This window comes from Lactuca saligna, chromosome 4 (assembly GCF_052625555.1).
Source record: "Lactuca saligna cultivar CGN05327 chromosome 4, ASM5262555v1, whole genome shotgun sequence".
In the NCBI taxonomy this organism is placed as follows: domain Eukaryota; kingdom Viridiplantae; phylum Streptophyta; class Magnoliopsida; order Asterales; family Asteraceae; genus Lactuca; species Lactuca saligna.
This window is the reverse complement of record NC_136420.1, coordinates 59,612,420-59,638,994: the sequence shown is the minus strand read 5'-3', so window position 1 is coordinate 59,638,994 and position 26,575 is coordinate 59,612,420. Positions and strand designations below refer to the sequence as shown.

Sequence of the window (26,575 nt, the reverse complement as noted above, 5' to 3'; positions counted from 1 at the left end):
AAGAATTTAAGGTTGGAAAGCCTTAGAATTCGAGTATGATAAGGATTCAAGGATTATCTTATTGGTTGCTTAATGGATAATCAACTAGATAAGGATAATGACTGAAACCCTATCTCTACACCTATATAAACACCCCTAGGGTCATGAATTCGTGTATCCCTTCCCAAGAGGTCCTAGATACGAATTCTAACCTCCAACCTCTCTCCTCTTCATCCTCTTGCTTATGGTGTTTGTAAGCCATTAGAGGAGTGACACTTGTGACTCTAAGCCTTCCAAAGTCAATTCAAGGAGGAATTGGGATTGTTATTGCTACATAACAATCAAGGTATGATCTTAAACCTAATTACATATTAATATGATTACTTGTATGCTAGAATTAGGGTTTATAGTCTTGGATTCAAATCATGTACAATAGAGAAACCTAGATCCAAGCATTAGGGTTTGTATGAGCACATAGGATGTCTTATGACCAAAACCCATCAACAAGGACCAAAGAGGAGTTTACGACCTAAGAAGCCCCTTAGGCCGTAAACCCCTAAAAACTTGCCAAAAACCTCATTTTTCCTTCCTTTAAGCTTATGGACTAATTAAGACATATACCTAGAAGAGTTTGGACATTAAAACACAAGGATTTGAAGCTTAAAAAGGAGTTTATGGCCCAAGCTTGTGCTTAGGCCGTAAACACCCCAAAAACCTTTGTTAAAAGCCCCAAAAACTCAGCTAGGGTGTTTGGTAATTTAGTCTTGACACTAAGGAAGGTTTAAATGCATTAAACAACATCATTTGAGGACAAAAGAGGAGTTTACGGCCAAGGCTAAGCTTGGGCCGTAAACACCCAAGTTTTTGTGTCAAACAAGTCCCAAAACTTATCTAATGCATGTAAGGAATTTAGCTAAGGCCCTTGGATGTGTGTTGTACCATTAAACTTCCCATTTTGAGGCCAAAAGAAGAGTTTACGGCCAAGGATATTCTTGGGCCGTAAACTCCCCATTTTTCATGCCAAAATGTCCCAAAACTCATTCTAAGGCCTTTTAGAATTTACCTAAGGTGAATGAGAGTGTGTTGTACCATTTAAACATCCATTTTGAGGGATTAAATGGAGTTTACGGCCCAAGAACAAGTCTTGGCCATAAACTCCCCAAAATGTCACAAAATGAGGGTTTAATCCCTCCATATTAGTCCAAGACACATACCATTAAATTAAGGAAGTGAAATAAGGCCTTAAACATGAATTTTGGAAGACCACATGAGTTTACGGCCAAGCCTAGGGGGCTTACGGCCGTAAACTCCCAAGGAGTGGCCTTTGGGCCGTAAACTCCAAGGGAGTGAGCTCATGGACCCTCCCGTAAATCCTTCTTAGCCTAAAACCACTCTCGGGAACCCCTTCTAGGCCCTAAAACCCCGAATTGATGCTAGAATGCCTCAATACTTAAACGGAAAGCATAAAATGATTACTTTCTTGTAAAACACATATTTTCATATGACATTAGGGTCCTAAAAGGTGTACAAGTCATTATTTGGAACAAAATGCTCAACCGACACTTTTACCCGATTTACCCGATTTACGCGAATTCAGGTGAGTTCATACCCCTTTGATGAACCTTTCAAATGTTTTATATGTTTTAGGGGGGAGATACAAGTTGATTATACATGTTTATGAAAAGTTATACAAGACAATTTTTCATATTACAGAATTAATCACATGTGATTCACTACCTGTAGTTCAAATCACATGTGATTTATAACTATGCCTTATAAATCAATCATTTGTTTTCAAAACTATTTTGAATAGACAAATAAGTTTTAAATGTCTCTTTTGTAAAATACTTTTATTTACTAAATCCCTTTATAAAAATTTAATCACACTGATATATTTATATAAGTAAGACTTGAAGGACTTAGGACCGATAACTCGCCTTATTTCCTGTTCTTGTCTGATTGTGGGCTTAGGGTAGTGGTTATCTATCCGACTGTCGTTGATTTCTTAGTTATATATCTCGTATATTAGTACGGATTACGAGTACTTCTTATTTCATTAGATGCCTAAATCACTAACCTGACTAGAACCACACACACTAAGTTAACTATAATAGGTATAGTTAAAGTCTCTATCCTTTGTTTTAGCTACTACTCTACACTACTATAATTCTCTCTATTATGAAACTGTACACTAATAAGAGAATACAATACAAGTTATACAAAAGACTACTCCACTATAATACAAGAGAAAGTACAAATCATAAGTTAACTCATTTACCCACTACGAGACACTTTATTCGCTACACACTACGCCCGAAGTTTTCCGATAGGAAGACGACACTATATGTATAGATCTATACGGGGCAGACGCTATTACATCCCGAATGATAACTTCAGTCCGAGCCGCACAGGTCCAGGGATGCCTTTACTCTACTACACTATACATGACTGGGAAGGTCATGGGGGTCCGCTATTACTCACACTATTGGCAACATACAAGAAATACACTATAACCGTACTAAAACACTAATCAAAAGATAAAGTGAATATCCCGAAGTAAACAAGTATCTAATACTAAAGGAAGCTGCACCACTATTATTTACTTCAAGTATAACTTACCATACTGCTTTACTTATAGGTGGTCACTATTATACTTCTACGATAAATGGTTTTCAAAGATAGAAACATCATATTTCTTAAAGGTTTTCACTTACTATACATTTCTGGAAAATATAGGATTTTCTAGGTTTTACCACTACTTATGACTATAAACTTCAGCTTTCATACTAATGATTCTAACGCTTTTTATATAAGAACTCACACTAAACTCTTATGAACTCACCAGCTTTATGCTGATATTCTTTTCAAAATAACTTGTATCTTCAGGTCAAAGATAGACAGGTACAACTGCAACATTTTTGGAGAAGATGGAGCATGCAAGACCCATCTCTTATTTTTGTTTACTTTTGGTGTTTGTCGAACATTACAAAACACACTTGTAAATACACTTACTATATAAATGAAATGGTTGTATGTTTCTTGCTTTTACTATTATGCAATTGTGATGATACCGTACACTACATCATCCACCCCGAAACGTATTCCGCCGTTATCGGTTTTGGGGTGTGACAAATATCCACTTAGAGTACAAGCCTTACAATAGATGATGTTTTCATGAGAATAGAATTTTCCTAGCAAAAATGCTAGTTGTGACATTTTGTAACTATTAAAGTATGTGTGAATTAAACAATATCATTATTTGTGTATTTCTCATTTACAACAAAACTTTGTATATGCATTTGAAAGACTAAACAACAAGATAAATCAAAAGGGAAATTATGTCAGTGTTTTTAGAAAATCATAGAAAAATCATCGTAAGTCGAAATCTAGATTCGTAAACTCTCAAAGTTTAGAAAATGAGTCTACTTAGTCCATAATGTTTACCCTGACCTTAAGTGGTTCGTAACTAGAGTGAAAATGTTCATTTTTACAGACTGGTCCGAAATTGTTCTGAAATGATAAAAAGTTTTGTAAAAATCATTATAAAGTGTAGAAAAAAAATCATATGAACGCATGAGAGTAGTCCTTGGAAAGGTATAAACCTTAAATATTTTTATATTGTACATTTTTGAAATCCATTAAGTTTAAGAAGGGCAAAACAGTCCATGAACAGACCATAACATTTTTCTGTGAAAAGCTGAAATTTAAGCTTACATATGTTTAGTGACATAACTTGCATTTCTAGTTAGCAAAACCTTTAAATATTTCAACTATAATTTGTTTAGTGCGTATTCTCCCCCAAAAATTGTAAAACATAAAAGAGGGGTCGTAGAAAACTCACTTTTGTCGCGTAGAGTTATTCGGGTTGAGAATGGTTTGTGTGGTTTCCGGTTCCACTCAAGTTTGCGATTTGAGTATTCTTTTGGATGTCTTAACACATAAAGACATATATTTACATGTATTTTAGACTTCTATCATGTCTTAAATCATTTAAAATCAGTGGGTTTGATAAAAAGAAAGAGTAGAAATCAAGAATATACCTAGCTTCAACTTGGATCAAAAGTACGTTGCCAAAAGGAGGTGGGATAACACAAGCTTTTTGAGAGGTAAAGGGTAACTTTCTCAGGGGTTTGAAGTGTTTGAAAGTAGATACATATGATATACTTTAAATCTCGAAAATAGGCAGAAAGATGAAGAACTTTTGGGTGTTTGTTTGATGCTCAAAAACAACCGTTGTTTTGGCTATGTTGCTGTCACGAAATCTTCACATCAAAAGGGTAAGAAAAGGTAGTTTACTCACTTTTTTGAATCTCAATTTTGGAGTAGCATAACAACTAACTTTCAGGGGTATTTGGTGGTAAAAATATCAAGCAAAAGGAATGTGTAGATGGGTGAAATGGTGGCTGAAACAGAAAAGGGACAACAGCCCTTTAGTTCATAGTTTTGATGGCTTTGGAAGGAAGTTCTTGTGGCTGAAAATGAGATGAAGGTTGAGAGTAATTCCCTGGAGCATTGGCTGGTTAAATGAGTGTAAAATGAAGAGGAAATTTCATGGATATGAAGGAGGACATAGTGGAAGAGTATAAGGGGACAAAACCTAGTCTAGCTTGTGATGGGATGGGAAGTTATGTGATGTGATCTTGCCTAGCCACTTGCTTGGGTGGTTGCTTAGAGATAGGGTTAGTTAATTAACTAACTACTTTTTAGTTAGTTAGTTAGAAGTTCTAGTTATGAAGAGGGAAGGTCTCAATATCGAAAATTAGAAGAGGGATTAAGAAGCATTCTTAGTAAAATGTCTTAAGTGATTAAGCACTTATTAGTTAAATCGGCACTTATCTCAACCATTTCTCTTATCTTAATTGATTTAGACACCATATTCCTTACATAAAATCACTTTAAGTCATGACCCATAACTAGTTATCAACTAGATAATAATACATATGTACAAATACATACATGTATTGTTAGTACAAAATAACAATGTAGTTTTTGTGTATTTGAACTTAAATGTTTATGTTTTATTCTTTTTATTCAAAAACACTTAAATACCTTCTAATCATGCCTTATAATAATTCATTTTATATTTTTAGTTATTTAAGAATAAAATTTATTGACCAAGGTATAAATTCGTGACATTTAACCGGTTAACCATATCGTTAAGCACATTTTGTCACTTTGGTTCGTATATTTGTCAAATTAGATCCTTCACAACTATTAAGCACACGTTTTACATAGAACTTAACTTACTTATAAAATAGAGACATGTTGATACAGAAATTAAGTTTGTTGCGTTCAAATGATGTTATATGCTAATTTTCACAAACCGGTGATGGTTTGTAGTCATACATCATAACGAAATTTATCAATAGTTACTTGTTTTATATTTCACAAGAACTTATCTAATAAAGGAGGCTAAATTCTTTCAACCATTTTGAATAAAATACTCATATTGCTTAATAATCAAGACATATCATCATACGATCGTTCCTATTTTTACCAATTGTTACAACATGTATAATGCCATAACAATTACTTTGTGTAAATACAACAATATTTAGCCGCAACACAATTTTTAATACAAATATCGAGTCTTCTATAATGCCATAACAATTACTTTGTGTAAATACAACAATATTTAGCCGCATCACAATTTTTAATACAAATATCGAGTCTTCCGCTGCATGGGGTATCTTCGAAACCACAACAACAGTAATCCTCATCAACCTTCTTACATTCTATATTACACTTTGGTGGTTTCCTAGCACCAACATTACTTAATATACGACCATTACCTATAAATGCAAAAAATACCAATACTAGAATAATTATCCATTTAAAATGATGCAATACATGAAAAGTAAATACATGATAGGAACTTACATTGATGGCAAGGAAACAATACCAAAAAGCTTATGCAAAACATCAATATACGTGTTTCAAAGAGATTAACCATCGTGTGGAGTACTATTTAAGTTAGTTTATCTTTTTGGAATTTTGAAATGATTTAATGCACCATAAATGAAACAAATATTATATTTATATACACAATTGAGATTGTCAAGTAGTTATATACTTTCTCATCATAATATTCTCATGATTATTTTAACAAAATCTAAATAGAATTTAATTACGTGTGTTCCATATATGTATCGACAAAAGTTTATATTTTCTACGAAACATCCTCATCCTTAAGAAATATGTCTGTAATTATTCACCACTTGTGTTAATTTCATTAGAGAAACCAAAATATATGAATGTTATGATTAATATATATATATATATATATATATATATATATATATATATATATATATATATATATATATATATACTATAATGAAAAAAAATTTCTTTACCAACATACCATTTATTTATCTTAATAACTAAAAGATAATTATTCAGAGATGCTAGTTTAGACATATTATAAACATTTAGTTTTGAAATTTTATAAATATTTATTGACAGGATGATCTAATCATTCTTATTTAATTTTATTTTATAACATCAAATTATTTAAATTCATAATTCCTTAAGCGGTTTAGAATCAAAATTATAAAAATTAGGACTATTGGTTAAGGGTCATACGCTAAGGCTTATCATAAGTAGATTGTGTATAGGTAAGTTCACTTCAAGTATGTATCCTTGAATGGTTTATAGTAGGGGTGTGCGCGGTGCGGTTTGGTGCGGTTTCGAGTCAAAACTGCAAACCGCACCGCATGTGCGGTTTGAATATTTTAGAAACCGCAAACCGCACCACAGATGTTCAAAACCGCATGATGCGGTGCGGTTTGATGCGGGCGGTTTATGCGGTTTAGTTGCGGTTTGATGAGTTGTTTAACATTAAATCTATCAAAAAACTAAAAACCTGACCGGGTTAAAAAAATGATTGCTTTCATTTTATAAAAACAAATACAATTATCGAGTTAAATCGTTTTTAATAAATTGTGACTCATGTTACTATAGTTTTGTAAGTATCATTGTTATTGCTTTATATTGCCGTTATAATTTATATATTCTTGTAAACCATGAGATCTTGATCTAATAGTGATTTAATGTTACGTTATAGATATTTGGTTATTGTAAGAAATATATTTATATACATCATTTCTAAATCGTGATTTGAAGTTATAACAAAATAAAGAAAAAAAAGTATATATATAACATGCGGTGCGGTGCGGTTTGAACCGCAGTTTTATAAATACAAACCGCAAACCACACCGCATAGTGCGGTTTGATAAAATGATGAACCGCAAACCGCACCGCGAAATTCTAAACCGCATTATGCGGTGCGGTTTGGTGCGGTGCGGGCGGTTTGTGCGGTTTTTTGCACAACCCTAGTTTATAGTAATAAAAGTTAGCAATACGTTTTCCAAAAGGTTGAGAACGTGATAAAACATCCTCAATATATATATATATATATATATATATATATATATATATATATATATATATATATATATGGCTAGGTTATAATGTGGATGGACAACTATTGTGCAAACGTGTGAATAATGCTATTTTATGAGAATTACTGAGAGAATATGTTGTTTAGTAATGTGAATATGTTCAATCTTATAGAACTATTGTTATTTTAACGGATTGTCACTAATTCTAATTCATTTTTATTCTCATGCATCGTTTTCATTTATTTTTGTTCTTACAAAATACGACTGAAGAAACATCCTGATAACATTCTGACAGAATGAGAATAATTAAAAAAGTATATAATAACCTTATAGACAATTTAATTAGTGAAATTGCGTAACAATTACAATAATTATATAATATTGAACGTATTCTTATTATCAAACTATATATTTTCTTTGTCATTCTCACATAATAGCATTGTCCACACGCCTGCACAATAGATGTCAATCCACATTTGAACCTAGCTCTCTCTCTCTCTCTCTCTCTATATATATATATATATATATATATATATATATATATATATATATATATATATATATATAGGGAAATGATCAAATGAGAACACCTGAAAGGTTGAGAACGCGAGAACAATTCTGGACCAATAAATATATAAGGGCATACTAGTAATTGTATATTTTAATTAAATTAAAATAAAATAAAATTCAATCAAATTCCCTTAAATTTAGGATCAGTTACCAAAAAAAAAATATTCAATTTTTTTTCTTATTAATGGAATATAAAAAACATTTTTACCAAAATTATTTTAAAACTGAAAAAAAATCATAAAAAAATCAATATTTTTTCTCCTATTTCACGTTTTTTTTTTTGTGTTAAAAAAATGAATAGAAATCATACACCAAATTAATACGTTTTTATGGTGGCGTAGGGATGAGGCGGTGACATGATGAAGATGTCGATTATATGCTTTATGAGATTAGGTCAACGAAATAGAGAGGCAGAGAGTAATTATAGGGGTTTACAAAATTAGGGTAATGTTTATTTACCTTAATAGCCTTTATAATTTTCTTTAAATCAAAATTTAAAATTTAAATGTATTAATAATTTAAAAAATAACAATTAATTATAGCCACACATCTTAAAATTTCGATCGTCCAGATCCGTTCTCGCGTTTTCAACATTTTAGGTGTTCTCATTTGATCCTACTCCTATATATATATATATATATATATATATATATATATATATATATATATATATATATATATATATATATATATATATATATATATATATTATGATCATGATATTTTCCCTCCAAAAATATTTCAGACATTTAGTTTTTAGTTAATGTTATCTCATTATAATTATTATTTTTCTCATATAAAATAATAACATTACTAATATGTCTATATATTTTTATTTAACTTTTATAAGCAACATTAATATTATAAGATAGATTCAAGTGACAACTCTTCTTCTTTAAGAATGTAAAAGTAAAAATCTTTTTTTATTGTTTCATTATGTAATTTTTTATATGTCCCTGTGTTTTATACGGATCATAATCTAGCAAGGACACATACATAGATGATCCACATACATAGATGATCCAGACACAAGCCTTTAAAATTTGGTAAATATTGATGAGTTATTAAATTGATCTGGGCACAAGTTTTTAAAAGTTAGTAAAAGAAAGATAAAAGAGAAAAAAAATATGAAAAAAAAAAAATCAATTTTTACTATTAATACCCCATATTTAAAACACATTTCAATGTATCAGGTGGGGTTTACAAACAATCAAAAGTAGTCACTTCAGCCCCTCCTTTTTTTTCTCGATGCAGGTATGGGAGCAAGAGAAAAAATGGCGAGATCCACTTCCTCTTCTTTTCTATTCCAATCGCAGCCCTTTTTCTTCAGAATCAAGTTTTTCTTTTTCATTCCCGTCTCTCACCCCATCTTAATCTTGGTTGCAGGTATAAATCGAATAACAGGGAAAAGACAGGGAACTGGGAATTCTTCCTTTTCTCTGCGCGATTTACGTATTACAGTAGAGTGCTGGCTTGGTGGTGGTCGAAAGTGGCGTTTTACAGGTGGATGAAGGCAGTTGTGGTGGTGAACAGGGGCTGATGGTAAGAAAGGCAGTGGTGGTGCAGTGCTTTCGAGCTGTGGTGCCACATGATGTGTGTATGAGAAGGTTTCCAGGGTATTATTGTAAACTTATCAGCGTATGAGACGATTCTCTTCCCTCCAAAAGATAAGTCCTTGACTTTTTTCTTTTCTATCCGACTCACTCAAAAAAAAAAAAAAAAAAAAATCTTGGAAACCCTAGGCATCTACTATATAGTCCATCTTGTCCTGTTTCCTTATACATTAATTGGGATGATCCTGAATGGAAGTAGTTTTTGGTACTTATATATGGCCATTTGAATTTTTTGCCATTTTGTGTTTGCCATCGTGTGTTGTGTAGCTTGGCCATAATGCTGCATTAATTAATTAGACATTGCTTTTAAATTGAAGAAGATGGTGGATATGTTTTATATATATGTCACCGTGAACTGTGAACTGAATATATAATCAGAGTTGAATCACATTATAGAACATTAAGATTGGAGTTCCGTAATTACTTAGATTCAATGAAGATGATTTTCAGTCAAAGTTCAGTGCAATTGTTCAGTATCCTCCTTGTGTTAAGAATAATTTTCTCTTGGGCAGCAGAACTTCCTCCTCATGAAGGCAATTCTTTTGTTCTATGTTTCTTTTCTTTTTCAAGATTATATATCTATATCTATATATATATATATATATATATATATATATATATATATATATATATCAACTGTTTACCTTCTTATTGGTGAGTGAGGAAGTGGGGGAGAGGATTTGTCAATATAGTCTCATTAGCACTTTTGTAAAAGAATTTGTGATTATAGTCTCACTAGCTACATGAAGAGATGAAAAACAAGTCAAGAATTTGTTTCTTCACATCTCTTGTATATAAATAGTAAATAGATGTTACTGCTTATTTTTTAGCTGGAGTTATATACTACTATATAAAAGTGGGTAATTGTTTGATGTTATCCTGCAGTGAATAGCCTTAAGGAAGTAGCGAAAGAAATTGGAAAAAGAGACTGGGATTTTAGGTTAAATCCATGCGATGGAAATCCTAACTGGGCAACACCAGCCCGGAGTGCAATGCCTCAGTATAACAACACTCTTGTGTGTGATTGCTCCTACCCTGGCAATGTTTGTCATGTTGTTGCGACGTAAGTTGTTTGATTTCAATATTTTATTTTTTAATATATAATTTTAAAGGCTTAGCTAGTCACGGTATGGATGTGGAATCGTTGTATAAATATAAACTTTGCTTTGTAAACAGATATCTCAAGGGACAGGATCTTGATGGTGTTCTCCCACCATCTCTGGCAAAGTTACCTTACGTCAAAAAAGTGTAAGACAACTTGTGTTTAATTAAGATTTTCTTTTTTTGCTTCATTAATTAATGCTATATATATATATATATATATATATATATATATATATATATATATATATATATATATATATAGGCTTAGGTTATTATATTCAAAGTAATTATTGTGTTATTGTATGCATAAATGTGGGTCAATCATTTTATTTATTTTAAGAAATTGATTAATACATATTATTGAATTAAATATAATTGAAAAATACCATCTAATTTAACTAGAAGGGTTTTTAGTCAATTAATATAGATTTAATAAAGGAAATTTACATATTTTAAGGGATCATATATTTTATTAATTTTAAAAATCCGATTTTACGAATTATAAGGCTTTTAATTCGGACATTCTGAGAGAATATGTTTGAATATGTTCAAAAATAAAAATATTCTAGAACCATAAAATAATAAAAATATTCTTGAACATATTTCTTGATCATGACTTTAAAAATTTCTTGTAGAATAATAATTTTTCGAACCAACAATTGAAGAATTAAAACAGAAATTACATTAATTCTTATAGAATACATGTAACAATTGCTAAGAATTACATTTATTGTTAAAGAATAAAACTAAAAACTTTCAAATCGGGAAAAAAACATCAAAATCTAACAAAGACACTAATACATTCCAAAAGAATAATGTTGCTAAGAGGCGTCGTTCAAATTTCGTGGTCCGTTCTTCAAGCATCAGCTTCTGTGGAAACAAATCCAATGAATAAATTAGTGAGAAAATATCCATATTCCATTCCAACATAATTGGAGTTCGTGATTCCATTCTGATCGAATTGGAATTCATTTACCAATAATTATATTAATTCAGAGCATTCTAACAGAATATGTTCATGATTATCATAAAAATCATTCTTTTCTGATAGAATACTATAAACGAAGAAATACCATTCAGTTGAAGCATTTTAGTGAGCGTTTGGTGTGCATCAAAACAACTTTCAATTTCCTGTAAAAATTAGACAATCAGAACAAGTTCCCAATTCACAAAGGACATTTTGTTGTTGGTGTTGTTGCCTTCCGTCCATCTACAACTGTTACTGATCCAGATTTGCAAGCACACATGAAGCAAAATATGTGTCCACAACTCAAATACACATGATCAAATACAGTATCCTGATCATTCAACAAATACAAACGACAGGTTATTCAATAGCAGACACTATATATATGATTTTTAATTAATCAAGGTATGCATTATTATAACAAAAAGTTTACCAGGCATGATCAAGGGCGGACCAAGCATATGGAACAAGTCAAATCTATCTCAAGCTTCACAGCATCAGACAGCTCACACAGCTCACATGAAAGTGATGGTTTTCCATCATTAAATATAAGAGAGCAACCTTCTAATATTTCAAAACCTTTCCTTATAGCTTTCTTTGATTCCCTTAAGTTAATATGGAAGGCAATAAGCTCACAAAGCCATGAAGACTGAAGGAGTTCTATGTGCATGCTCTGGGCTTGTGACCTGAATGCTTGCCCTTGTTTAGAGTCATGTATCTGGAGTAAAAAATTTATGAGTGCTCAACGGCTCATGTTTTATTATGTAGAATCTAAAAGCACTTTGATAATTAAGCGACAAATAAAAACCTTATCATATTTTTTTAAGAATTTTACGCATAGCAATGGCATTGATAACTGCATAAGCAACAAGGTCCTTGCCTTCTTGTATTAAAGAATGATGGTTTCCATGTAACTTGCCTTTGCACCACATGAAGTACTTGTCGAAGCCTGTTGCCAGATGAACATCAAGCACTTTTTGTGCACACTCATTAAAACATCCAACCACCACAGACATCTCCTTCATAAGGGAAGGAAAAAAGCTTCCATGATAGAGGACAGGGGTTGAAGTGGTAGAGATTTGCATATTATGGCGTCAATTAAAATTTAAACACATACTTGACCGGTCCCTTGGGGGAATCGACGACCACCGCCATCGAGAATGTCAGTCCACGACTGGAACGGCGAGGCTTCTTCCTCTTCTTGGCGCTTTCATTGCTGATGCTTTTCTTGGTCGATACCTAATGATTATAATTGCTTCTCTGCTTTAATAAATCATTAACTGGATGCTCTGTGCCTCTGTTGAAATCACCTCGATAATGTCTGATCAAAAATTCATAATTGACATGCGCTTGGGTGTGAGGCCGATGATAAGGGTGTGAGGCGATTTATGAAGGGGATAAATTTAGGGTTAGAAAAAGTCAATTAGATAAGGGGGGGGGGGGGGGGGGAACTACTCTAGAATATAATACCATGATTATAGGGATTATTTTTAGAAGTTATTAATCATATTACTAAATTACGCTTCTTTATTTATTTAATTATTTAATTTTGATTGACCCACATTTATGCATATAATAACACAATAAATACTTTAAACACCTGAACCTCTCTCTCTCTCTCTCTCTCTCTATATATATATATATATATATATATATATTCATTACTTATACGAGGGCGATTACTTGTTGCAGCGAATTTAGTCGGAATTACCTAAGTGGCAGCATACCATCTGAATGGGCTTCTACAAAGCTGGAGAGGATGTGAGCTATTTAATAATTCCAAATCTCTATCTTTCTTTATATGAATCTCCACTTCTTAACCAATATCATGAACTGTAATCTAGGGACCTACTGGTGAATCGCTTGTCAGGAAGAATTCCATTGTTTTTGGGAAACATAACCTCACTTGTATATTTGTATGCTCTCTCTCAGACCTTCAATAATTCTTTTTTTTCATTTTAATCTGTGATTGATGGATAAATGTATACCAGGAGTCTCGAGAACAACATGTTTTCTGGAACTGTTCCAGCTGAGCTTGGGAAATTAGTAAATTTACAAACGCTGTAAGGTTTTCTTTGTACTGTATAGTTACTATAACAATTAATTGAGAAAAACCTATATATTTGTACATTAATTAGTATGTTATAATATTTTCCTTTCTTGTAAAACCGTATATAGGGTCCTGAGTGCCAATAATCTCTCTGGTGAGCTGCCGTTGGAGCTGAATGGTCTGACCAATTTGACAGAACTGTAAGCATCCCTTATGAACTATTTATCTTAATAAAACTTTACATATTACCATGTCTTATATTTTTCTTTAAATTAATATTTACGTATTCTCATCACTAATGTGCAGCAAGCTAAGTAGCAACAACTTCACTGGGAAAATTCCAAACCTTGGAACCTGGATAAAACTTCAGAAACTGTAAGATTTTATTTTTATGCAACCCCCTAGTTGTTATATATCCTAACCAGGGCAGGGTGGGGCGTGGGGATTAACAAGTAAGAAGTAACAACCTAGCTAAAAGTGCATTTGATTGCATGGATTAATATCATTACAAAGGACAAACAAACTTATGAAAAATACATTTGCATTTACATGGATTAATGTCATCACAATGCCACAAAGGTATGTTCAAAGTTCAAACAAACTTATAAAAAATACATTTGCATTTGCATTTGCATGGATTAATATCATCACAAAGCCACAAAGTTATGTTCAAACAAACTTATGAAACATGGTCGAGGTCTTGTATAGTATATACAGATAACTTCTATAAAATGAGTGCAAGAAATTGAAATGGAGCCCAAGCACTTTTATAGCTTGATGTGTATGTTTATAATTTGTATGGATGCATACTTGATGACAAACTAACACATGTCTCTCATATTAAACCTTTTCTGATATTATTAACTTTCCGTTGATGCTGTTTTTGATTGATTTGGGCACTCTATCTTTTATGATCAGAGAAATCCAAGGCAGTGGTCTAGAAGGACCAATACCTGCAAGCATCTCATTCTTGAAAAATTTGACACAACTGTAAGTTAGATACTTCCCTTTCAGGAGAATTCCATTATGTTGTATCCATATAATATGTATGAATGTAAGTTTTTTTTTTTTTTTTTTTAATAATCTGCATGCAGAAGCATCAGTGATTTGGATGGAAATAGTTCGCAGTACTTTCCAGACCTAAGCAACATAACAGGCATGGAGCTACTGTAAGTCAGTTTACGATTTAGAAATCTACTAAAAAGTTGATAAATTTCAAGATTGGATTTTTATTTCTTCAACAACTTTGGGAAAAAATGCAGGATATTCAGAAGTTGTAGACTAACTGGCAGCATTCCAAATTTTTTGTCAGAAATGTCAAGACTGAGGCATCTGTAATAATTCTCCCTCTTCCATTTCTTGATTGATTGAAAGCCGATTTTAGACTATATCCATTAGCATCATCTTGAGCATTTCGTTGTGATTATCTTTAGTGGTTGTTCAAACATCCTGATATACTCTTCATCTCCATTCACACACAGAGACCTCAGTTTCAACAACTTGGAGGGAGATATACCAGATTTGAAAGAATTAGATCTGGAGAAAATGTAAGTAAGATGAGCATTTTACCTTTTTTTTTTCCCATGTATCATTTGCTTCAACTGAGTTTCTTACTTATATATTTGTCTTGATAATTTGATCCTCAATATGCATACCAATATTTAATATATATTTCATTCCATAAGAGTACGGTTCAACAAAATATGGATAAGTTTATATTGTTCCTTGCATATTTAATGAAATAAATACCCGAGTGACTATTGAAAAGGAAAATAAAATAAAAGAGAGCATTATAAATCCCAATAATTATTTTGTGAAATGATTAGGTACTTGACTGGCAACTCCCTGAACGGAAGTATTCCTGCATGGATCAATGGTGGAGATACTACACAGTAGGTTTTCAGTTTTCCTTTTCTCATTTCAGAAATAGTTTTTTCCTGTGACTTAATTTGATGTGCTAGATGCATGGTTGTAGTCTTGGTCATATACATACAATCTGTAAATTTAACCTGAAAATGCTCTTCTTAATATGTAATTTTACTCACAATATATAGTTATATATAATTCATCAACGCTGATATGTGATTGTGATTATGAAACAGCGAGATCGATCTTTCCTACAATAAATTCAACGAAGAAAGTGTGCCCTCATATTGTCGTGAAACTCTGTAAGTTTTAATCTTCCAAATCATCTTGTGATTCTTATCCTGCCCATATAATATTCTAAAGATAAAGCTTATGTCGTCTTTCATTTATTAGGAACTTATTCAGAAGCTACGTTCCTGCAAGCAACTCGTAAGCTTATTATACCCATATATGGGTTAGTTTTTCTAAATTTCACCAAGTTTAATATTCTGATCTTTGATTGAATGCAGAGAGCTTGGGAAGTGCCTTAGCAAGTTTCCCTGTCTAAGGGGTGAGGAAGATACTTTCCTATTCCAATTAATTAATTTGAACATGAAAACCAAAGTTGACTGATTTTTATGTTTTTTGTTTTCTAGAGTACTCCTCAATTCGCATTAATTGTGGGGGACCTAAAGTGACCATTGGAAACTTGACATATGAAGCTGATGAGGATTCAGGTGGAGCAGCTAAGTTTGATCCCACAAGCGGCTTTTGGGGGACAAGTAGCACTGGCAATGCGTTGGGTGGTAATCATAGATTATCCAACTATGTAGCCACCAATGTATCTGCACTGACTATTGATGATAGTCAACTGTACACTACAGCTCGCCTCTCTCCACTATCCATCACTTACTATGGTCGATGTTTACCAAATGGGAACTTTACGGTGACTCTGCATTTTGCAGAGATAGTTTTCAGAGATAATATGTCTTTTCAGAGTCTTGGAAGGCGTTCGTTTGATGTATATATCCAGGTTTGAATTTGATTATTCTTGTTATTATATTTCTGCATTTCAAACAACAGTAGAACTAGTTTCTTTTCAGGAAATATATCCATGTGAAGTGCTCCATTTCAACTATAAAATACTACATATATGCAATTCGCATAATTAAGCAGAATATTTTTGCAGGGTGTGTGTATATTCAAGAATTTTGACATCAGGAAGGAAGCTGGCGGGGTGGATAGAGCTGTAATAAAAGAAATAAAAAATGTTGTTGTAACCAACACAACATTAGAAATCCGTTTCCAGTATGCTGGGAAAGGCACGACAGCAGTCCCGAGTAGAGGATCCTATGGTCCTCTAATATCAGCCATTTCTATGGTGTCTGGTATGTTATTGTTCCGACTTTAATCTTGTGGTTTTATGTGATTTTCATTTTACTGCTAAACTTATAGAGATATATTATAATATATATATATATATATATATATATATATATATATATATATATATATATTCTTGTTGTTTTTATTTAGATATTAGTCCTCCAATCAGTGACAAGAGCATAAAAACTATTGTCATTGTGGCGGTGGCTGGGATTGTATGCCTCATCCTCATCATATTTGGTGTTGAAAGGTTGGCGTTTTATATGCGAGAGCGCTTGAGGTGGGAAAGAGGTGTGTACATGTTTTGATTATAAGAATCCATTTACCCAAAATGCCCCGATAAATATGCTGTTTAATTTGTGAGATAATTGTTTCTTCCCTGTAGATCTGAGAGGATTCAATTTGCAGACGTATCAATTTACCTATAGACAAATCAGAGCTGCCACACGCAACTTTTCAGCTTCAAATAAACTTGGGCAGGGCGGTTTTGGTGCTGTTTATAGGGTAAGTAAATATTTTACACACTGACATTTCAAATAAACTAAAGGTCACTTATAATTTGCAGGGTACACTCTCTGATGGCACTATAATTGCTGTGAAGCAGCTTTCTCAGACATCAAACCAGGGAAACCGTGAGTTTGTGAATGAAATTGGGTTGATGACCGGCATACAACATCCGAATATTGTAAGGCTGTATGGATGCTGTGCGGAATCCAACCACCTAATGCTTGTTTATGAGTACATGGAAAACAATTCTCTGGCTCAGGCTCTATATATATATATATATATATATATATATATATATATATATATATATATATATATATATATATATATATATATATATATATATATATATATATATGTTGTGGGACATTAAAACATTTGTTCTTAAATTCCAGGCCATGGCAACTCTGGTTTGCTACTGGATTGGCCTACAAGGCAAAACATTTGTGTGGGGGTTGGCATTCCTGCATGAGGAATCCATCCTGAGAATGGTTCATAGAGACATCAAGGCTGCAAATGTACTCCTTGATAGACACCTTACTCCAAAGATCGCTGATTTTGGCTTAGCCAGGCTTTTTTCGGAAGACCGCACCCAAGCGCGCACTGCTCCCGCTGGAACTTTGTGAGCAACTAGATCAACCTGTCTTCCAATTAGATCTTTTATTATATATAAAAGACATTTCTTTTATTAACTTTCTTCTTGTTCCTACAGAGGATATATGGCGCCTGAATACGCATATACTGGCCAGTTAACCTACAAAGTAGATGTGTTCAGCTTTGGGGTTCTTGCAATGGAAATTGTAACTGGCACGCCCAACGTATATCCTCCAGCAGATGATCTAGAGTATTTAACTATTGTTCATAGGGTAACATTTATTTTCCTAACTGCTATGATTCCATTCTTCCTACAAATCCCAAATACTTAACCCAATCTTGTTATTTATGATGCATCTGTTTGTCTCCATCATAAGGCTACTGCTTTGCAACAACAAGATGAGAGTTTGATACACTTGGTGGATTCAAGATTGGGATTACATTTTGATGCTGAAGAGGCACTGAGAATGATCAGAATCGCTCTGTTATGCACTAATAATAACCCGAATGAAAGACCTTTGATGTCAGAAATAGTGGACTTGCTTCAGGGAAATATAAATCTACAAGATTATAGAGTCAGATCTCCAGAGACTGGCCATGGTGAGTTCTCTAATCTTGTGCTCTCTCCAGAGACTTACCATGGTGAGTTCTGGAATCTCGTTCTCCGAGAGCACATTGAAGAAGACATTTACTTGGAATGATACTAGGCGTATGATCAGTTATGGACTTAAAGAGATGATTGTTAAGCTTTATTTTTCCTTGTTTCATATTCAGAAGGCCATGAAGGCTTCGCCTATAAATCAATTGTTTCACTCTTAGATTTTGAGATGATGATGCATTGTGCCTTTGTGATATGTTGAGATTGAGATAAGTTATTGATGTTGCCAACAAGACTTGAAAATTTTTTCAACAGATGAGTTGGGAAATCTTTGATCATTCCTTTGATCTGAGTTTTTAGCTACAACGAAGAAAGAAAATAAAAACTAAATTACAAGGTAAGGTGTAAATTACAAAACGTACACAAAATAATCTTCCTTTATCATCACTTTTTAAACTGAAACCAACAAATACAAAAAGAAAAGTAAAACATTGCACCAGGTAGGGCCAAAACTAAGAAAAAGCGTCAGCAATGTGCCTTACCTTATGATTCCTGGTTTAGTAGTGTATCTACATGTATTGGACAAGGCCAAAAATATTATCCGTAGTTAACATTTCTAAATTTCATTCATGTTTCGATTTAAATATCTGTCCGATAATTTCAATTTTTTGATTTATTTTACCACTATTATTATTTAAATACTTACTGTTTGATGTAAAGAAAGTCTTTTTGAAAAATTACATAAACTAAGACTGTACCCACTAATTAAGGAATCATGTTTATCAAGTATCAACTATATTATAGATCCAATGTCATTAGCTATATGTTTATCATTTGCTTTACGAAAACCGGCTCTGAAGTCATGACTACAATAAACTTAAAATCCCGTTAATATTTGCTTTAACTTTTGCATGTCTGATAAGTGGGACGCACCAACTAAGTTGAAGACTTTAATGTTATCATGTAAAGCTTATGTGAGGGATTTTCCATCAATAACTGCAGCATACAGATCATTGTTAAATCCTGTAATCTAGACTATGTTTTTAAATGGAATGTTAGGTTCCGTTATGTAAATAGTTATTAGTTAGTTACTGTTATGTTTGGCAGTTTGTAACTTCTTATAACTGCCATCTCTGTATATGTATATATATGTAAATAATCTATGTAATAAGGCTTGCTGATGGAATAACATTTTGAAGCCGTTTATTGGTAAAACTTGTGGCTTTACTTGAGAATTAAACAAACAATTGATCTTTACTGCAACAAATTGGTATCAGAGCGCAGTAATTTTGTGTAAGATCCTGGACAAGAAGATACGTATGGTATGGCGTCGCATAACAGCAACATCATACAACCCCAATTACCGAAATTAACTGGTAAGAATTACCATCATTGGAGTATCCAAATGAGGGTTCTATATGAATCTCAAGAACTTTGGAGTATTGTTGAAGAAGGCTTACGTGAACCTGCAAGGAATATTGAACAAACACTCCAACAAGTGGCTGAATTACGAGAGAACAAGAAGAAGGACAAGAAAGCACTGTCTTCATATATCAGGCAGTTGACGAAAATATTTTTGAGAGAATCTCAACATCCAAAACATCGAAGGAAGCATGGGACGCACTGCACAAGACTTATCGTGGTGAAGAAAGAGTGAAAATCGTACGGTTACAAACCTTACGCTGTGAATTTGATAATCTGAAGATGAAAGAATCGGAATCAATCGAGGATTTCTATAATCGCATAATCACAATTACTAATCAGATGAGGCTTAACGGAGAAGATATTGAAGACAAACGAATTATCGAGAAGATTTTACGGAGTTTAACCAGGAAATTCGAGTACATCGTAGTCGCAATCGAAGAATCCAAGGACCTTTCTGAAATGTCTCCCGAAAGCCTGTTAGGAACATTACAATCCCATGAACTCAGATTAAAACAATTTGATGCACACCCAATAGAACATGCCTTTCAGTCGCAAGTTTCATTCAAAGACGATACTAACAACAAAGGGAAAGGAAGGGGTCGTGGAAAGCCATCTAATACAAACTCAGTACAAGAAAACGAAGATGAAAACACCTCCAAAGGGCGAGGAAGGGGAAGACCTCTGTCTGAAATTCAATGTTATCATTGCAAAGGTTTTGGTCATACCATAAGATTCTGTAAAAAAAGATTGGCAGAAGAAAGAAAGGAATCAAATTTCATGCATGAAAATGGTGAAAAAGAAGACGATACCATGTTCATGACATGGGAAACACCGGATATAATACCTGATGAAGTGTGGTACATCGACTCTGCATGTAGCAATCATATGACTGGGAACAGGAGTTTGTTTGTGGAACTAGATGAAACAGTAAAAAGCGAAGTTAGAACAGGGGATGAAAAAAGGCACATAGTTCAAGGCAATGGCATTGTTCGAGTAAAAGCAAATAAAGGTCCTAGAAGAATAACGAATGTTTATTTGGTTCCTGCTTTAAAATACAACCTTCTTAGCGTAGGACAACTTTTATTAAATGATTATGAAGTTAACTTTAAAGGGCTCCTATGTGTGATTAAAGACAAGGAAGGTTGCATTCTTGGTAAAGTGAATATGACCAACAATAAGATGTTTCCTCTTAAATTCAACAAGGATACGTTGGCTTCTTTTAAGGTGTCAACTTTTAACAAATCTGACCTTTGGCATCTGAGATATGGACACCTGAGCTTCGAGTCATTAGCATATATGTGTAAGCATCAACTAGTACATGGTATGCCAGAAATCAACAGAGTTAGGCGAGTATGTGAGGGTTGTGCATTGGGTAAACATGCAAGAAGTCCATTTCCTCAAGACCAGGCATGGAGAGCATCAAAACTTCTGGAACTAATTCACACAGACGTGTGTGGACCTATGAAGACGGAGTCCATAGGAGGGAGTTACTACATGCTCACATTCATTGATGATTTTAGCAGAAAAACGTGGGTTTACTTCCTCAAAGAGAGATCTCAGGTATTTGAAGATTTCAAGATCTTTAAGTCATCAGTAGAAAAACAAAGTGAGCACAACATCAAGACCATACATACCGATAACAGGGGAGAATACACTTCACATCAATTTGAAGATTTCTTAAAGGAAGATGGAATTTCACATCAAAAAACCACATGATATACGCCTCAACAAAATGGCGTTTCAGAAAGGAAGAATAGAACCATAATGGAGATTGCAATGAGCATGCTTAAAGGAAGGAAGGTACCAATCAGATTTTGGGCAGAAGCGGTCGCATGCGCAGTGTATCTGCTAAACCGAGCAGCTACAAGAAGTGTTAAGGGGAAAACACCCCAAGAAGCTTGGGGAGGGGTTAAACCTGGAGTTTCTCATTTAAGAGTGTTTGGATGCGTTGCTTATTCTCATGTTCCAAAAGAAAGAAGGGGTAAACTGGATGATAAATCAGAAAAATGTATCTTCATAGGTTATAGTGAAACCTCAAAAGCCTACAAACTTTACAACCCAACAACTAGTAAGGTAATCATCAGTAGAGATGTTTTATTTGAAGAGGATAAAGGATGGGATTGGCATCAAAACACTAATGAAGGATCAAGAAAACTTATTGAAGAAGATGTGGTAAATGAAGACCAAAACATTAATGCCAATGGTGGTGATAATGGAGATGATGATCATATGCACTCAAACAATTCAAGTCCCACACCATCAAAGCCATCATCACCTACATCGACATCAACACCCGGTTCTACACCAAAGAAATATAGAAGTCTGGATGACATATATTCAAGATCAGAACAACTTAACATTGATGATCTAGTGGATTTTTGCTTATTCGCTGATGCAGACCCAACTCACTTTGAGTCAGCAATTAAAGAAGACAAATGGAGGAAAGCAATGGACCAGGAGATAGAGTCTATTATGAAGAACCACACTTGGGACTTGGTAGAACTTCCACCAGGGCATAAACCCATTGGTGTCAAATGGGTTTATAAGACAAAATTAAAAGAAAATGGTGAAGTCGAGAAGCATAAAGCTAGATTGGTAGTGAAGGGATACAAGCAGAAGTTTGGGATCGATTATAATGAAGTGTTTGCACCAGTTATTCGCTTGGAGACTATTTGGTTAATCGTAGCATTAGCAGCTCAAAATGGATGGATTATAAACCAAATGGATGTAAAATCAGCATTCCTAAATGGTGATTTGCTCAAAGAGGTGTACATTGATCAGCCACCTGGTTATGTCAATCAAAACGAAAAACATAAGGTATGTCGTTTAAGAAAAGCTTTATATGGTTTAAAACAAGCACCACGGGCTTGGTATAGTCGCATAGACAGATATTTTATGAATCATGGTTTCAAGAAATGTCCACATGAACACACGTTGTTTATCAAAGAAAGAAATGGTGAGTTCCTATTCGTATGCCTATACGTGGATGATCTGATTTTTACTGGGAATAGTACAAAGATGTCACTAGAGTTTAAAAAATCAATGAAAGGTGAATTTGAGATGACAGACTTAGGATCTCTACATTACTTTCTGGGAATTGAAGTAAAACAAAGCATTAACAAGATTTCTATTATGCAAAAGAAGTATGCTCAAGATGTGTTAAAGCGATTTCATATGGAGGATGCCACTCCATGTTCGACCCCAATGGAACTAGGCTTAAAGCTCTCAAGGGAGGCAAATGGAAAAGAGGTTGATTCAAGTTTGTTTAGGAGTCTAGGTGGTAGTTTGATGTACCTATCTACTACTAGACCAGATATCACCTATGTTGTGAGTTTAATTAGTAGGTTTATGGAACACCCAAAACAAGAACACTGGGAAGCTGGCAAGAGGATTCTTCGTTACATCAAAGGAACAGTTGGACATGGAATTTGCTACAAGAAAGTTGATAAATCAAGATTGACTGCTTATGGGGACAGTGATTATGGAGGAAGTGCAGACGACAGTAGGAGTACTTCAGGGTATGTTTTTAACATTGGTTCAGGTGCCATTTCATGGCAATCAAAAAAACAGAAGGTTGTTGCATTGTCTTCAGCAGAGGCTGAATATATGTGCACCAGTTTAGTGGGGTGTCAAGCAATTTGGATGCGAGGGATACTTGAAGAACTTTACTTGAGAATTAAACAAACAATTGATCTTTACTGCAACAATCATAAGATAGTCCAGAAAGTTGAGCTTTTCATGTGCTAATATCTGCTTCTTTACATTTTCTTCCGTGACGTGCAAGGGAAAAATCATCATTTTATGAGAAAAAGTAGCGAAAACAATGAAAACAGAAAACTTGACGTACGCTTGCCTTTGAATTTATGTTTTTGTCCCCGATTTTTTTTGACTAATACTACTACGATTTTAGGGATCCCAAGGTTATTATTTGTCTAAGGAACCTACAAGCAAAACTGTTCAAAACTTTCACAAAGTTTCTATTAGGATGTTATATTCTGATAATTCTACCCAAATATAACATTGCACATTAAAAATAATCGCTACATGAAAATGAACTCATTAGCTTTACATTAAGGTTAAGTTGTAGAATAAAGTATAATGTTGTATGTGTAATCAAATGGGAGTAACCACGATGATGTTTAGTAAAGAAGATAAAACCTGTGTATGGTAAGCCAATGTTTACAAAAGTCAAACACGTATTAATATATAGCACATTAAAAAAGGAGATAAAATAGACGGTAGCGGATAAAATAGACGGTAGCGGATGCAGTAGGGGGCAGGTGAGTGCTTCATAACTCTACAAGTTTCCCTTTATCCTCTCCCCTACCAACTATGGCTTCTGGAAAACGACGATCCACCCATTTCTTGTAACCAACAATCTCTTTGGTTACATTGATGAATCTGTCCCATGTCCTAACCCGACCCTACCCGCAGCAGACAAAGCTACATCAGCCGAACCCCAACCGAATCCTGCTCATGCCATCTGGCTTGCGAATGATGCGCATGCTCCTCCTGTATACAATTTCAGAAGCGTCTTACCCACATGCATAGGGAACGACATCAAGAGACCTTTGGCTCTATCTACAACGAGCCTATGCACCACAATCTTCCTCCAGGGAATACACACTCAAAACCCAACTCCTTAAACTAGAGATGAAATCCGAAGAAACCGCTTCTGCCTACTTGTTACGTGCTCAAGAATACTCTGATGCATTGGAAAACATTGGAGAAATTGTGAAAGAGAAAGACCTTGTTATGTTAGTGATATCTGGCCTTCGTGAGGAATACAACGGCCTCAAATCCACTCTCCTTGCTCGACAATCACCTGCCTCCTTTCAAGATCTTCATGGTCTTCTTGCTGATCATGACTTTATGGTCAAGAAGACCTCACTTACGGTTGCTCCTATCCAAGATTTTACTGCCACTTCATCCAACCGCTCCACTCCCATCACCACTAATCTATCAATTGATCACCTTAAGCCCTTCAATAGCTTGTTTCATAGCCTGGTCTACAACTCAACCCGGATACCACCTCACCCCAAGCCTTCTATACAAATCGCCACCAGCCCTCTCGTGGTCGGGGCAGCTACAACCCCATATCAGGAGGTACGAGGAGTCAATTCCCATGGGCTTCCACCCAAAACATCGTGTATGGCACGTATAACCGGTATGGTATTGGTCACATCCCGTCCCAGTGCCCTAACCGTGACCCTAACACCACCCGCTCCCGCCCACAACCCTCTGCTAACTTTGCCAAAAACCGATCTCAAACTACTACTTGGCTCACCGACACCGGTTCAAGCAATCATGTTTCTCATGATCTCTCCTCCATTGATAGTCCCACACCCTATTTTGTGGAGGATGCTCTTCACGTTAGCAATGGTATGGGTTTACCTATTCTTAATATTGGTTCTACTCGTTTTTATTCACCTTGAAAAACTTTTTCATTGTCCAATATTCTTCATGTTCCTCAAATAAAAAAGAATCTTCTTTCTGTTCAAAAATTTTGCTTAGATAATGATGTTTTCTTTGAGTTTCACTCTTCCTTTTTTGTTGTGAAGGACAATACTACCAAAACTACCCTCCTCACAGGTCCAAGTAACAATGGGCTCTACTCTATTCGTCTTCCATCGTTTAAGAGTCTTCCCAAAGTTGCATTCACCACTCTAAAAGCACCGACTAACATTTGGCATCAACGGGGCATCCTTATCCGCAACTTTTAAAGTTTATGTGCTCTAAATATTGTCTTCTGGTTTCTAGTATATCAGATTCTTTTTGCACTTCTTGTCATATTGGGAAATCATCTAAACTTCACTTGTCTACTTCTACTTTTAATAGTAAAAATTTCCTAGATCTTGTTGTGTGTGATGTTTGGGGCCCTGCCTGTGACCTCAGTTGATGGTCATAATTACATTTTTTATGTGTTGATGATTTCTCTCGCTTTATGTGGATATTTACACTTACACGCAAATCTGATGTATTTGAAGTGTTTAAACAATTTCTTACCGTCACTGAACGTCAATTCTCTACAAAACTTAAGTATGCTCAAACGGATTGGGGGGGGGGGGTGTGAATTTCGAAAATTAACACCCTTTTTCAACTCTCTTAGTATTACTCACCGTCTCTCTTGCCCTCATACGAGTGAAAAGAATGGCCTGGTTGAGAGGCGCCATCGTCATGTGGTTGAAACTGGTTTGACTCTTCTTGCTCAATCTGGTGTTCCAAATACTTACTGGCACTTTGCTTTTGACACTGCAGTCTATCTTATAAATCGCATGCCATCTCGTACCACTTCTCGTATATCACCCTTTGAGAATCTCTTTACACGACAACCTGATTTCTCTTTTCTGAAAGTTTTTGGGTGTCAATGTTTTCCTCATCTTAGAGCATACAATTCACATAAAATGGATTTTAGGTCAATTCCATGTGTCTTTCTTGGATACAGCTCCCCTCACCAAGGGTACCGATGTCTTGATCCCACTACAGATAAAGTATACATCTCTTGTCATGTTCGTTTTCACGAGAATTTTTTTC

General features: G+C 34.3%; 2 protein-coding genes and 1 pseudogene across 4 annotated transcripts; 2 read left to right on the top strand and 1 right to left on the bottom strand.

Annotated features, from left to right (window-relative positions):
- The first annotated feature begins 9,139 nt into the window (after positions 1-9,139).
- Positions 9,140-18,928, top strand: LOC145041964 (putative LRR receptor-like serine/threonine-protein kinase At1g07650). 3 transcript variants are annotated; one of them, XM_078990227.1, is made up of 24 exons: positions 9,140-9,206; positions 9,339-10,628; positions 10,742-10,813; positions 13,329-13,397; positions 13,481-13,552; positions 13,628-13,699; positions 13,815-13,886; positions 13,993-14,061; positions 14,605-14,676; positions 14,781-14,855; positions 14,949-15,020; positions 15,168-15,233; positions 15,513-15,578; positions 15,789-15,854; positions 15,946-15,981; positions 16,062-16,102; positions 16,188-16,564; positions 16,721-16,919; positions 17,068-17,208; positions 17,303-17,421; positions 17,483-17,602; positions 17,820-18,046; positions 18,137-18,290; positions 18,396-18,928. In XM_078990227.1, the coding sequence occupies exons 2-24, from the start codon at positions 10,558-10,560 to the stop codon at positions 18,717-18,719; spliced, it is 2,652 nt and encodes an 883-aa protein (XP_078846353.1). In that variant the 5' UTR covers positions 9,140-9,206; positions 9,339-10,557; the 3' UTR covers positions 18,720-18,928. The 3 variants fall into 3 exon arrangements, with proteins under 3 accessions (XP_078846353.1, XP_078846354.1, XP_078846352.1); XM_078990226.1 differs by having other exon boundaries at positions 9,146-9,229; XM_078990228.1 differs by lacking the exons at positions 18,137-18,290; positions 18,396-18,928 and having other exon boundaries at positions 9,144-9,229; positions 17,483-17,655; positions 17,820-18,040.
- Positions 11,836-12,721, bottom strand: LOC145044266 (putative E3 ubiquitin-protein ligase BAH1-like 1 pseudogene; annotated as a pseudogene).
- A 5,766-nt stretch (positions 18,929-24,694) lies between the features above and the next one.
- On the top strand, positions 24,695-25,476 carry LOC145039656 (uncharacterized). The gene is made up of 2 exons (XM_078987685.1): positions 24,695-24,937; positions 25,045-25,476. Exons 1-2 carry the CDS (start codon positions 24,695-24,697, stop codon positions 25,474-25,476), a joined length of 675 nt encoding a protein of 224 aa, XP_078843811.1.
- Positions 25,477-26,575: the final 1,099 nt, after the last annotated feature.